At 37.1% G+C, this 13,057-nt stretch overlaps 1 protein-coding gene across 5 annotated transcripts in view; it reads right to left on the bottom strand.

Moving 5' to 3' along the window:
- Window positions 1–13,057, bottom strand: part of LOC135210925 (protogenin B-like) — a 677,376-nt gene that overhangs the window by 413,703 nt on the left and 250,616 nt on the right. For 2 of the 5 annotated variants that reach the window (XM_064243892.1, XM_064243894.1), the window contains exon 2: window positions 9,587–9,652. The exons of the other annotated variants lie outside the window; for them this stretch is intronic. In XM_064243892.1, the coding sequence (XP_064099962.1) occupies window positions 9,587–9,652 (66 nt within the window). The remainder of the gene's footprint in view (window positions 1–9,586; window positions 9,653–13,057) is intronic. 5 annotated transcript variants of the gene reach the window in all.

Here is a 13,057-nt window from a genome sequence, read left to right as displayed (position 1 = left end):
ATATTGTATCTAAAATCGGCGGAATTCAGACAAAATAAAAGATGGCTAGATCAATCTGTACCATCGTATCATAGCGTACTAGCAGTTGAGGTGAGATATATATATATATATATATATATATATATATATATATATATATATATATATATATATATATATACGGAACTACGCTGGGAAAAAAAATCACATATTCAAGGCTGGGGAAAGCTATGTTTGTCACGAGATTGTACAACTAGTCGTCCAAAATGTACCCCAAAATTGTGACGAACTGCCAGTACCAGATCTGTTATGTTTATCCTTCAGCCAGTTTGCCTGTGTTCGGGAAGGCGATGTCCTCACTTTTATTCAGATGCTTATGATATTTAATATAGACATCATAATGATAATCTTTATTGCCATTCATACCCAACCAAACTCACCTCCCACAGATTCAGATATGAAGTGGGCGGGGTGGGGGGAGGGCAGTAAGAAAACAGTTTTCCCTAAATTGTGATTCGGACGCATAAAACACTTCTTCTCCTCCATTAAGATTCTGATAACTTTTTCTTGACATTCTGACTGCGATTCATTTACGATGTGGACGTGAAATGAACGAAGGCAATGAGTTGACTCTAGATCCTTGCATTGACACCAACAAGATAAGGAATTTCAATGACATTATGGTTGCTTTTCGGATTCTGACAGTTCATAATCCTTATATTCTGGGTGTGATTTGGGTTTGGTAAATGGTCTTTCAGTCTGATTCTCTTTGTGATTTCGAGCCAGGAAACAAATTTTCCTACCGATACAGGAAAACGGTATACTTCACAGTTTCACACCATCCCAAATCTATGTACTTGTTGCCTAGAGTCATGAGGTCATATTGGCTCATGTACATTAGAAGCCAAATACTGATGGAGTTTGATGGCAAACTGCATAATGACGAGACGCATAAGGAAGGAAGGAAGGAAGGAAGGAAGTAATGAGAGAAAAGAAGTATTTTGAAGGAGAGGCTACTTTCTAGACACGCTTTGACAGTCTGGCAATAACGTTACTTTCAAAGTCGTACCTTATTCATCGCAAAAGACCGTCCGTTAAAATATCTTACTGCTTCCCAATCGCTCCTTTTATGTAGGACGAAGCACACCGGGACTGCCTCCTAACCCCCCAGAAAAAATAATTCCAAAAGAAACCTGGATCAATTCTTCCCAGGCACTCGAAACTGGAATTCTATTAGAACCGACGGTACCTAAAAGGCGCAAAATACATCACTCTGAAAACATGTCGCCTGAAAGCGGCTGTGTCAACGCACGCCTCTTTTGAGGAAGGATGACGAAACACGTTCAACGACAGTCCTCGTTATTGTAGCTTTCGGAAGGATCCCTATTGCCTTTTGGCAACTCGCATTTGAGCGCCTTCTCCTCGCGGCAGGACCGCAAATGTTTTCATGACAAGTCGCGGAGAAGGAGAAAGGGAAAGAACCGCTGAATAGGTTGTATGACAAGGCTAATGTACTTCCAATAGAGGAATACTTACGAGGAATTACTACGAAAAGAGAAGGAAAAAGCGGCCACCATACATAAACATTAGAACAAATCGCCCCTCTTTTGTGCCGTGTGATGCTACTGCTGGTGGGATATAATAGTCTTCCTCACTCACACATCTCAATAGGATCAGCCTTGTTGTGACGTAGGACCTCTCCGTTCTTATTTTCTCTTTCTTCGCTGCGACTCGGGACAATCCTTTCGTTCTGTCGCTCCTCTTCGGGGCGTCTGCTGCAAAAGGTGACAACAAGGGTAGGACCCCGCCTCCTCAAGGTCCATATCATTCTAATGTCCCTAAAACCCTACATTAAAAGATTGTTACTGAGAGAGATTCATCAGGGGAAGGGAGGGGAGGGGAGGGAGGGGCGGGGGTTATAAACTCTCACAATCGAATAGGAAGATCAGTCGGAGGAGCAAAGCTGGAAAATCCACGGCCACCTTTTATCAGTCGCCGGCCATTGTATCGCAATTAAAAAGGATATGTAAATTCGGTCGTCGTCCCGATGCTTGCTTGGTCGCCTCCAAATCACATTCCCTGATGCTGCAGACCCCTGTAGGTTTTGTGGAGGCGCGCTTAACCCTTTAGTACTGCTGTGCGTGAATGGCGGGAGGGAGGGAGGGAGGGAGGGAGGGAGGGTGGGAGGGAGGGAAGGAGCGAGTTCCGACTGCAAACGAAAAGTGATGAAGGGGTGTTTTTATGGCCGCCCTTTATTCATTTGCTTTGATTGGGCTCCTCTTGGTTTGTTTGCTTTTGGGATTTAAGATCGGGCAGACAGGCGGACAGACAGAGAGCCAGACAAACAGACAGACAGACAGACAGATAGATAGATAGAGGGGGCGAGAGAGATAGTACATCATTTCCTGTGATAAAATGAGTTTCAGGAATCATCTTGGCGTCAGATTCCGCCCTTTCCATTCTAGTGTACTCTTCTTGACAAGAGTTCGGGGGAAGAGTGTACGACATCTCTTTCTCTCTCTCACCTCTAAACTTCCAGCAACGTTTGCGGCTGAATCCTGAACATTCATTCATCCAACCAATATTCACCCACTTATGCAGGACGAAAACCAAAACCAGCTTCCCTCACAGTTCAATCATGGGCACCAAAGGACCCACGCCCACAGACACTAAGCAATAAATATATGCGAAATTCTAATTCATGTAACATGTGTAAATGGAACAACAACACAGCTAAAAATACGAAATCAAAAGTAAATAGCATATTAGCAATATACACACATCTCCTAAGATACGTTTATGCACGGCATACAGATGAAGGAATAACGGGAAAGGATGAGTGTTACCTCTTCTTCGCCTTTTGACAATCTTCCTTTGGTAAATTTGTTTGAAGTTCACTAAACACGGACATGCAACTGCTTTTATTGCATACATACATACATACATATATATATATATATATATATATATAAGTCCACAGGCGAAAAGAGAATAAAAGACTCTAGTAGCTTGATAATTTCGCCTTCCACCAGGTCTCTTCAAGAATTGGCAGAAAAAACAACTTTTCGATCAGGGAAACAGAGGAATGTTTATTCTTAGCTAAACAAACTTATTATAGAATAATCATCAAAAGGAATATGATATGAGTAATACTCTGGTTCTCCCATTCCCCCCTTCATTCATTGATATTGTTTATCCTTTGGGATTATTAAACTTTAGTGGTATTTTCTTACTCCAACAGAGTAGGAAACAGTTATTTGCAACAGCCCCAAACAAGAAGAAGGTGTGGTTTACAAAATACCTTGTGAATGTGGCAAATTCTACCTGGGACAAACAGGAAAAGATATCGATAAGAGAATTTCCCAGCATCGATATTATGTAAAAACAAATTCTCCAAACAGTGCTGTGAATTTACATGTACAAAATTGTGGCTGTCCTATCCTTTGGAACAAAACAGAGACATTAATCAAAGAAAAGATATGATTGCAAGAAACTTGTTAGAAACAGCTTACATATGTTTGAGCAAACAAAAGAACTTCAATATAAGTCAGAGCATAAATAAATTGGACCATTTATTCCTTCATATTGTTTCCCAACAATGCAAATTCAGGGAAAAGTTTAAATGACCAATCAGCAAATCGTTGAGTAGTTCTCTCTTTTACTTGTTTGAATTGCTGATTTGACCACTTGTTTATGATTTAAACAACCTAATTTTTACTTTGACAGTTGTTATAACTTTATTTTTCCAGTGGGAAACTGTTTATGATTTTTTGTAATACTCACTCTGTTTAGTTAAAATAAAGCTCTTGAGGAGGCCTGGTGGAAGGCGAAATTACCGAGCTACTAGAGTCTTTTATTCTCTTTTCCCCTGTGGACTATATTGACATATATCATCTTCGTGTTATGAAGATTTTATATATATATATATATATATATATATATATATATATATATATATAAGACACTGGTAAGGATTTGTACAGCCCCCCCCCCCCAACCTCTCTCTCTCTCTCTCTCTCTCTCTCTCTCTCTCTCTCTCTCTCTCTCTCTCTCTCTCTCAAATCAATGACTTTTCACAAGAGACATCAGTTAACGTGTAACCTCTGATCCTTATTATTTTTAGCCGTGCTTCATCTTCCGCGAATCTCCGCCTAGTACTTCCAGCCACCTATGTAATAATTTAGTGTCTTTTGTTTGTATGCATGCATGTTTTGCTGAATTGAGAATAAGCCTTTTAAAGGCTTATTCTCAATTCAGCAAAACATGCATGCATGCATAAAAAGACACTCACAATATATATATATATATATATATATATATATATATATATATATATATATATATTAGTCTACACGTGCATTCACATAAGTATGTATATAAGTATAAATATATATATATATATATATATATATATATATATATATATATATATATATATATATGTATGCGTATAAATATCCATAAGTATTAATGTACGATTGTATTTTTGTATGTAAAGGGGGAAATATCCGTCTTAATATATTTCTTTTCCATTTATGTCCCGAGGCTGACTGACTGAGGAAAAACTACCACACCATAACTTTTCTCTTATCACATAAAAGTAGATGAGCAGATTTATTTTGAATTAAGTAACCTGAAACCATCCATGATAAAGCAATGCCACCTTGCGGTTCATTCCTAAGGAATATCAAGTTTCGGGAAATTTTCCCGTTCGCTCTTCGTCCAAAGATGACAATCTAATCAAGGAAACTCAGAAAATCAACTTTCTCGTACTACCGCTTTCTGGAGGCAAAATTAAAACTTGATGAAAACCTAAAAAATTAAAAGAACTAATATTTTGTGACTCGGAAATGCTCAAATGAACGAAAACTGATAATGTAGATGAGCAGGACCACACTAACGATTCATGACACAAGAGTAACAGACACAAACCTAACTGACGTAACACTGCTTCGACGACTTCACTCCTTTCGCCATCATAGTTAACAAGCTGTTAAAAATGCCGAGTACAGATGATCATTATCATTATTCAGAAAAGGAGCCCTATTCACATGGAACAAGCCCACAAGGGGCCAATGACTTGAAATTCAAGCTTCCAAAGAATACGCTGTTCAATAGGAAGCAAGAGAAGGTAAAGAGAAATACAGAAAGAAGAATCTCACTTATTAAAAAGAAAAGAAAAGAATGAAAAAATAAGAGAAAATAATGTATTAAAATGCAATGAGAAGAGCATTAGGGTAGTAGTTCATTGTATCTTAGCTTGACTGTTGAAGTTTCAATCGCACGGCGTCCTCAGGTAGACCGTTCCACAGTCCGATGGTGTGAGAAATAAATTACCTCTGGAACTGAGAAGTTCGACAGAGAGGCACATTTACTGCATATTGCTGCTGCTGTTCAGGGAATCTGGTTACTCATGACTGATTGATTGATTGACTATGAAATTTAGGTCTTGAGGACCAGCGCGATCAACTCTGAATGTGAAAGATCTCTGTTGAAATACAAGTGATGAAAAAATGACAAACGAGAGACAATCCGTTGATGGTCCAAGTCATAACCGGTAACATTTGAAAACAGAAACCTACCACCACGAACCACTCTCTAAAAAGAGACGAATCTCTGGCAGAAGCAGACATCCACACCAGAGAACAGTATTCCAGTAAAGGAAGGGCAAACGAGCTAAAACAGGTTGCATTGATTTTGTAAGTTATAAATATAGGTGGCCAAACGAACGTTACCTAATTTTCGTGCGGCATTTGCTGAAACTGTCATTAGATGGTTCTCAACAGTAAGCTGTGAGTTCTAAGTTACATCAGCAAAGCCCCATCCAACTGAAGGGGAGGATTGGGTGAAACATCTGTACTAGACCTGCTCATCAGTAGTGTTTTCGTTTTACTGGAGTTTAGTGTCATTCCCCACCGTCAACACCATATACTGATCCAGTCCAAGTCTCGATTGAGGCTGAGGGCAGCTTCATTTCTCATAAGGGGGAATTTTACTACACCCACAAATGGATCACTTAATATGTCATCAACAGCAACTCGCTGCTCCCCACCTGTAAGGAAATCTTGAAGTTATCCTAAAACATATCCACCCACTCCAAGATCCTTAAGTTTATAAATAGTAAGTGCCTTATGATTTACTAAATCGAAAGCAGCACTAAAGTCTATTTGAATCACTACTCTGCACTCCAAACCCTGATCAAGGTACTCTTACAAATGGCATGTCCTGACTGTGTCAAAGAGCATCGCAGAAACCTAACCGCTATCTATATGTATAGTGACTATCTGCTCATAATCATTTTGATTCCACATACTTAGATGGTGGAATAATAATGCTAAGTTTTTCAGCCACTCTGGAGAGCACAGGGAGAACAGAAATTGACCTCTATTCACTGCAGTCTGCAGATATGCCACTCTTTGCAGCAGACGCTGAAATTACTAAGCTTGCGCTCATCCGCACGATACTATGTCAACACAGAAATCTATAGAATCTACTCATCTTGGGCGACACGCTAGAAATTTTGGAAAAAAAAAAAAAAAAAAAAAAAAAAAAAAAAAAAAAGGGGTGGTGAGAGAGAGAGATCTCGTCAGGATCTTCTCCATCCCAGCCATCATGATTATCAAGTAATTTTTTTAACATTCCTGGAGCGAAATGCAAATTTTAAGAGAGGTTCAGGATGGCAAGTATCAGAGAGAGGGACATCATCAGCTGGCTGGTTAGCTTCGAAAGCTCGACGAAGCAGTTCACCCCTTTCCCTAAGGCCAACAACCAGTCTACCATCATCTGTTAGTAGCTGTGGAATGGAAGACTAGCCTGACCCAAAATTTGGTCCACTAAAGATAAGGCTGAGTAACTACTTCCAGTTCCTTTTCAAGGAAGTATTACCATTTCTCTCGGCTGTATGGTAAGTTCTGTTCTCAGCACGGGGAGACTCAACGAAAATGGTGTCGTTTCCATTTGAACGATTTCGTCTCCATGTGTCGAATTTAGTCTGTTTGCCAAGGTAAGCCCGTCTACATGCATCATCCAACCATGTCTGGTCATTTGTCCTGAATTAACTTCTTCTTGGGATCTGGATCTAAAATAGCATCTGAAATATGAAGAGCCTAACAACCTTCAATGAAGCGATCATAATTGACTCTAGATTTCAGCGAAACCTATTTCCCAAAGGAATATACTGATTGACAGGTATGTCCATCTCAATGGCGCAATGATGCCATATGAATGCTATTCAGCAACAAATATTCCCTTTCGGCCTCCACCCTGGGCCAGATTCCCCGACCAATCTTAGAGGTAACGGATCCCAGTGCCAAAAAGGCCTCACGTGGTGATTGTGTCGGCGTGTTTGGTTGGTCAGTCATCGCGAAATGGGACACATATCTACCTCATAAATTCATTACCACACTCGACATGGCATTCACTGCTAACGGCTCCCCCACCCCACCCCCTCTCTCTCTCTCTCTCTCTCTCTCTCTCTCTCTCAGCGACTAATGGATGGAAACCCTCATACGGAAAGGACCGCATACTGTTAAAAAACTTCAGACTATGAATCTTTGGGCAAAGCTCTGCTAATCATGAAAAATTTCCTTCTTTCTCTAAAAGCCCGAAAGCCTGACGCTTCCTTCATTTTCCTTTATCTTCAATGATTTGGAGGGATGGGGGCTAACAGAGCCAAACAAGATATCACTTTCACTGGCCCTTACTCATAAAAACAATAAATAAATAAAATAGACTCCCATTCACAATTCATAAAAAGATGGACTCTCCGAAGGGGAACAATGCACTCTTCTTATTTGACCAGATTTGCTCTCGACTTGATATCGGGTATATATACCATGTAACCTTCTGTAGTACCATTCGCTGCTCAAACTCATTATATACCTTATCCTTAGATTTAGCCTAAGGCAATTCCACTTGACGGAATCTGTCGTTACGCCTTTTGGTAAAATAAGAGTTACTTTTGTTAAATTTACTAACTTCATATAATTTTCTCACAAATAATTCAGCACACTGTCAACTAAACAAACATAAGGATTTTATTGATTAACTACAACTCACTACCAGAGATAAGAGAAAGATGTAACTCACAAAACAGCATTTTTTACCTTAGTAGTAGTAGTTGTGTGTGTTTGTTTGTTTGTATGGTGTTTTTACGTTGCATGGAACCAGTGGTTATTCAGCAACGGGACCAACGGCCTTACGTAACTTCCGAACTACGTCGAGAGTGCACCTTCTATTACCAGAAATACACATCTTTCACACCTCAATAGAATGCCCGAGAATCGAACTCGCGGACGAGGTGGCACACCAGCACCATACCGACCACGCCACTGAAGCGCTCTGTGTGTGTGTGTGTGTGTGTGTGAGAGAGAGAGAGAGAGAGAGAGAGAGAGAGAGAGAGAGAGAGCACACAAACACACATATATATGTATCAATGGATTACGGACATTCTACACAAAATACGTTTCAATAGTGTGTGTGTGTGTGTGTGTCCGAGTACACAAACTCTCATCTACTTTTGTTTAAATACTTCCAAGATCAGCCAATTAAACGGAGAGTAACAATATTATATTTCTTCAAATAACAATACAGTGAATTATGAGTTTCACTCTCCGAAAACCTACGGAGAATTTTTTTTTTCTCTAAATTTTCTTGGGCGAACATAAACAGTAAATTTATCGGAAAAGTTTGTAAAACATTTGAATGACGCCGAGGAGTTTTCCCAACGTAACTTACCTTCGCATTTTTCCACAGGCTATACAATAGAAATTCGCTCCAGTTTTCTATATTGTTTAGATGACACACAATGTAAACCAAATGTCCATATTTTCTTCCTCTCCTCACGATCTCAGTTAAACGAAATCTATCCACGAGGGTAAATCACTTTCATTTTGACCTATAATCAATTAATGCAAATTACAGTACCATGAAGGGAGAGCACAGGAAAAGTCATTGCCGTCCTGGATCTCTCAACTTGACGACATCTTGTTAAAATATCGAAAAAGCTTACAGATAGATGCATGTCAAATTACAAAGCCAAAATTGAAGTGCAAAAGAACAAAAGCAGAGTAAATAAATCACAATGCATTTCAAAAGCCTGAAGTCTTCATATTTATCCAACAGACTGAATGGTGTTTTTTTTAACGCCTGCAAGTGTTCAAAAGCATTAAAACGATACTAATCATTTAACTGAAGACAAGACGAAACAAACACAGGGGATGAATGTGCAATTGCCAAACAGTAAATCGGAAATTCAGTGCCTCTTAACAAATCGAATCTTCATTACGTGTGTATAAAAAATATCACTAGGCGGTTTTACAATGTGAGTGTATGTATGTAGTATGTATATATATATATATATATATATATATATATATATATATATATATATATATATATATACATAAATACGAACGTACGTACGTACGTGTATATATATACATTCATTCGTGGAGAAGGTGTAACGTTTACGTAAACAATTAGCGCGTGGCTATACATACTAACAAAAGAAAACAAACCAGGATAAACCACCGAAAAAAAAAAGCCACCAGAACCGCTCCCAAAAAGAAAGCTTGTTCCATCTCCCAAGTCAGAACGTCCCACCTACCATAGATCCCAGGAACTCTTCTGACACGATGCTGGGAGTAGAAGACAGGGGAAGGCTCAAGGCACACTATCCACCCAACATTCAGATAAAAATGGATAAAGGGTAGAAATTAGTACACAGAATGCAATAAGATCGGCACATAATCAACATATATCACATATGTTCATACACGTACTTGAGAATATCCTTAAATCCACGGTTGAGAGGTAAGTGAAACACGGACCTGGAAAAAGTACTTGTTCCAAGTCCCTGTTTCACTTACCTTTCTACCGTGGATTTACGGATATAGTTTATACACATACATACTATATATATATAATATATATATATATATATATATATATATATATATTATATATATTATTGTACACACATATATATACAAGAGAGAGAGAGAATAATAAGGATTTGAGGCGCAGAGGATATGCTGCTGTGGATGATTGAAAGGTTTTATGGTGGAAGAAAAGCTTGTGAAAGAATATCTTGGAAGGAGAGTGAATAATTTGTTGTAAAAGTGGATCTGAGATGGATGTGAGTCAGGCCTTCGTAGCCATTCGATATTTTTATGGATTGATTATGGGAGAAGGAAGGGAAAGGACAGTATGGGCAGAGTCAAAGTTGTCAAGTGTGTGTGTGTGTGTGTGTGTGTGTGTAAATATATATATAAATTAGTGGGGTACAGAATAACTGATGCTCCCAACAGAACTAGCAAAAGAGTTTGAAAGTGTGTGCACGATTAAAATGTTGGGAAGAAATATAGCAAAACTGGTTCTAAGAGAAAAAGGAATAAAAAAAATTAATTTTAATACGGGTGGTGAATAATGGAAGATGCTGACTTGTATAGGCGCTTAGAAGCAAATATGAGAATGGTGGCATGATGAGAGGAGTCAATTCACAAAATTGGTCAAGTGCAAGAAAGGCAACAGTGTGTGTGTGTGTGTGTGTGTGTGTGTGCGCAAAAGATGGTAGAGAGACTTGAAGTTGTCTAGGGAATCCAAGGTTGGAATGTATGAGGGAATTATTAAACCACTCCCCTTTACAAGAGTGAAGTGTAGGTACCTGTCTATGAATATAATAAAAATAAAATAATGATAATGAGATGAACTGTTTGCAAGGTAAATGTTGAATTTGAATCGAAAAGGTGAACAAAGTATAATAACAAAGTGTACATATACAAAAAAAAAAAAAAAAAAAAAAAAAAAAACCTTGAAGATTTAAGAAGGAGGAAGATCTCTTACGTGTTAGATACAAGGGTGAAAGAAGTATTGAAAATGAAATCCAAGAAGCACCGAAGTACTGCAAGATAACTATGGAAATTACATTGAGGTAAAAACAGATATAAAACATTCATTATACAACAAATAATACTCTAACATGTAACTAATTAGTTTAGTGACAAAAGCACATATATAAATAAGCAAGTTAACTTTATATATATATATATATATATATATATATATATATATATTATATATACCTAACATGTAACTAATTAGTATAGTGAAAAGCACACACACATATAAGCGAGTACTTTATATATATATATATATATATATATATATATATATATATATATATATAGATAATATATATTATATAATTACTCAACTTTAACAATTTCATCCAATCTATTTACCAGAGGAACACAGCTCCTTCAAGAACTATTCGTCTTCGTAAAAAATAAATACAAAAAAATATGCACACGCAGACATACGTGAAGAGACACACACATACATGCACACACATATATAAAATTCTAAATTTAATCTCACATATTAATTGACTTAACAACAAGAGAACAGGCAAGAAAAAATAATTATAATACTATATATACGCACGAGCTGTACTGGTGTCATATTTTCTTGACATCTACATATAAAACCGTATAAATCCACAGATTATCTTAGTTTTTCTCCTTAATCAAATTTTCCATTTAAAGACCAATAAGTACTACAGTAATCCCATCGAACAGGAAACCTATTACACGACTTAGAGAAAGGAGAGGAGGAGACGAGAGAGAGAGAGAGAGAGAGAGAGAGAGAGAGAGAGAGAGAGAGAGAGAGAGAGTTTTCCTACTTCTGCGGTAGAGGTACTACAAATCGCAGAAAATGAGATCCTCAAAATCTCTGCAATACAGCACACGTGAATTTCTAAATGTTTTTCTATGGCTCAGCAAATAATAATAATAATAATAATAATAATAATAATAATAATAATAATAATAATAATAATAATAATAATAATAATAAGAGAAAGAAAGGGAAAAAATGGATAAGTGTCAAGACCTGAAAATATAAATAAGGACATGGGATATGCCCGAGGAAATTGTACCCATAATCATAGGAACACTTCGCACGATCCCAACACCCCTGAAAACGAATCTAGAAAAACTAGGGGCTGAAGTAGCTACATGATTCACGCAGTAGAGTGTGATCCTAGAAACGGCACACACAGTAAGAAAAGTGATGGACTCCTAAGGAGGCAGGATGCAACCCTGAACCCCATACTATAAATACCACCCAGTCGAATTGGAAGACTGTGATACACACACACACATAATAATAATTAATTAATAATAATAATAATAATAAATAATAATTAATTAATAATAATAATGATAATATAAATAATAATAATACATAATAATAATCCAAAATAATAATAATAATAATAATAATAATAATAATAATAATAATAATAATAATGTTTACCTTATAATAAGTTTACCCTTAACAATCTAAACACAGCTGAAAACTTCAATGGCTTTGACAAAAAAAAATTTTTTTTTTTTTTAAAGTACGTATAAAAATACTCTTTATTCATTACATACTGAAAAATAAAATGGTATGAAACTAATTTCCCCCGAGATAATGTTAGCTTACTTCACCTCTCTATTTTTGGAGGTTCATTCAAATGACCTCTTTTTGCCTGTCAGTTATATTAAATAGTTTTCTAGACTAACTTCATCTTTACGTCGTCACAGTTTTCAAATTTATTATTATTATTATTATTATTATTTTATTATTATTATTATTATTGTTATCATTATTACTATCACCTAGGCCACCTTCACGGCACCATTTCCTTGGACATTCCTTTTCCTTTTTTTTTTTTTTTTATTAAATCAACCCTGTATTTGGAAAACATGTTACAATACATTGGTATGTCCATGAATTTAAAAATGCTTCTACAATATAATGTCCATAAAGCTGACAATGTTAAGTCAGAATCATCATATCTTTGCTTTTGTTCTTTCTTCTGCCCTTAGCTATTAAATGGGTTGGTGTTTGGTTGCCTACCCCACCAGCCTTTATGCTTCCAAACCAGCTGTGCAAATTTATTTATTCGTCCGGAGTCAGTGTTAGGCTTTGCTTGAATGACCATAGCTCCAGAACCCTCCTGACGTTGAGGAAAGGTCAACCAGAAGCTTCAAAATTTTCCCAGTGGTCGGAATGAGGTCATGCTGACTGG

This window comes from Macrobrachium nipponense, chromosome 4, assembly GCF_015104395.2.
Source record: "Macrobrachium nipponense isolate FS-2020 chromosome 4, ASM1510439v2, whole genome shotgun sequence".
Taxonomy (NCBI): domain Eukaryota; kingdom Metazoa; phylum Arthropoda; class Malacostraca; order Decapoda; family Palaemonidae; genus Macrobrachium; species Macrobrachium nipponense.
This window is presented reverse-complemented; position numbering and strand designations above follow the sequence as displayed.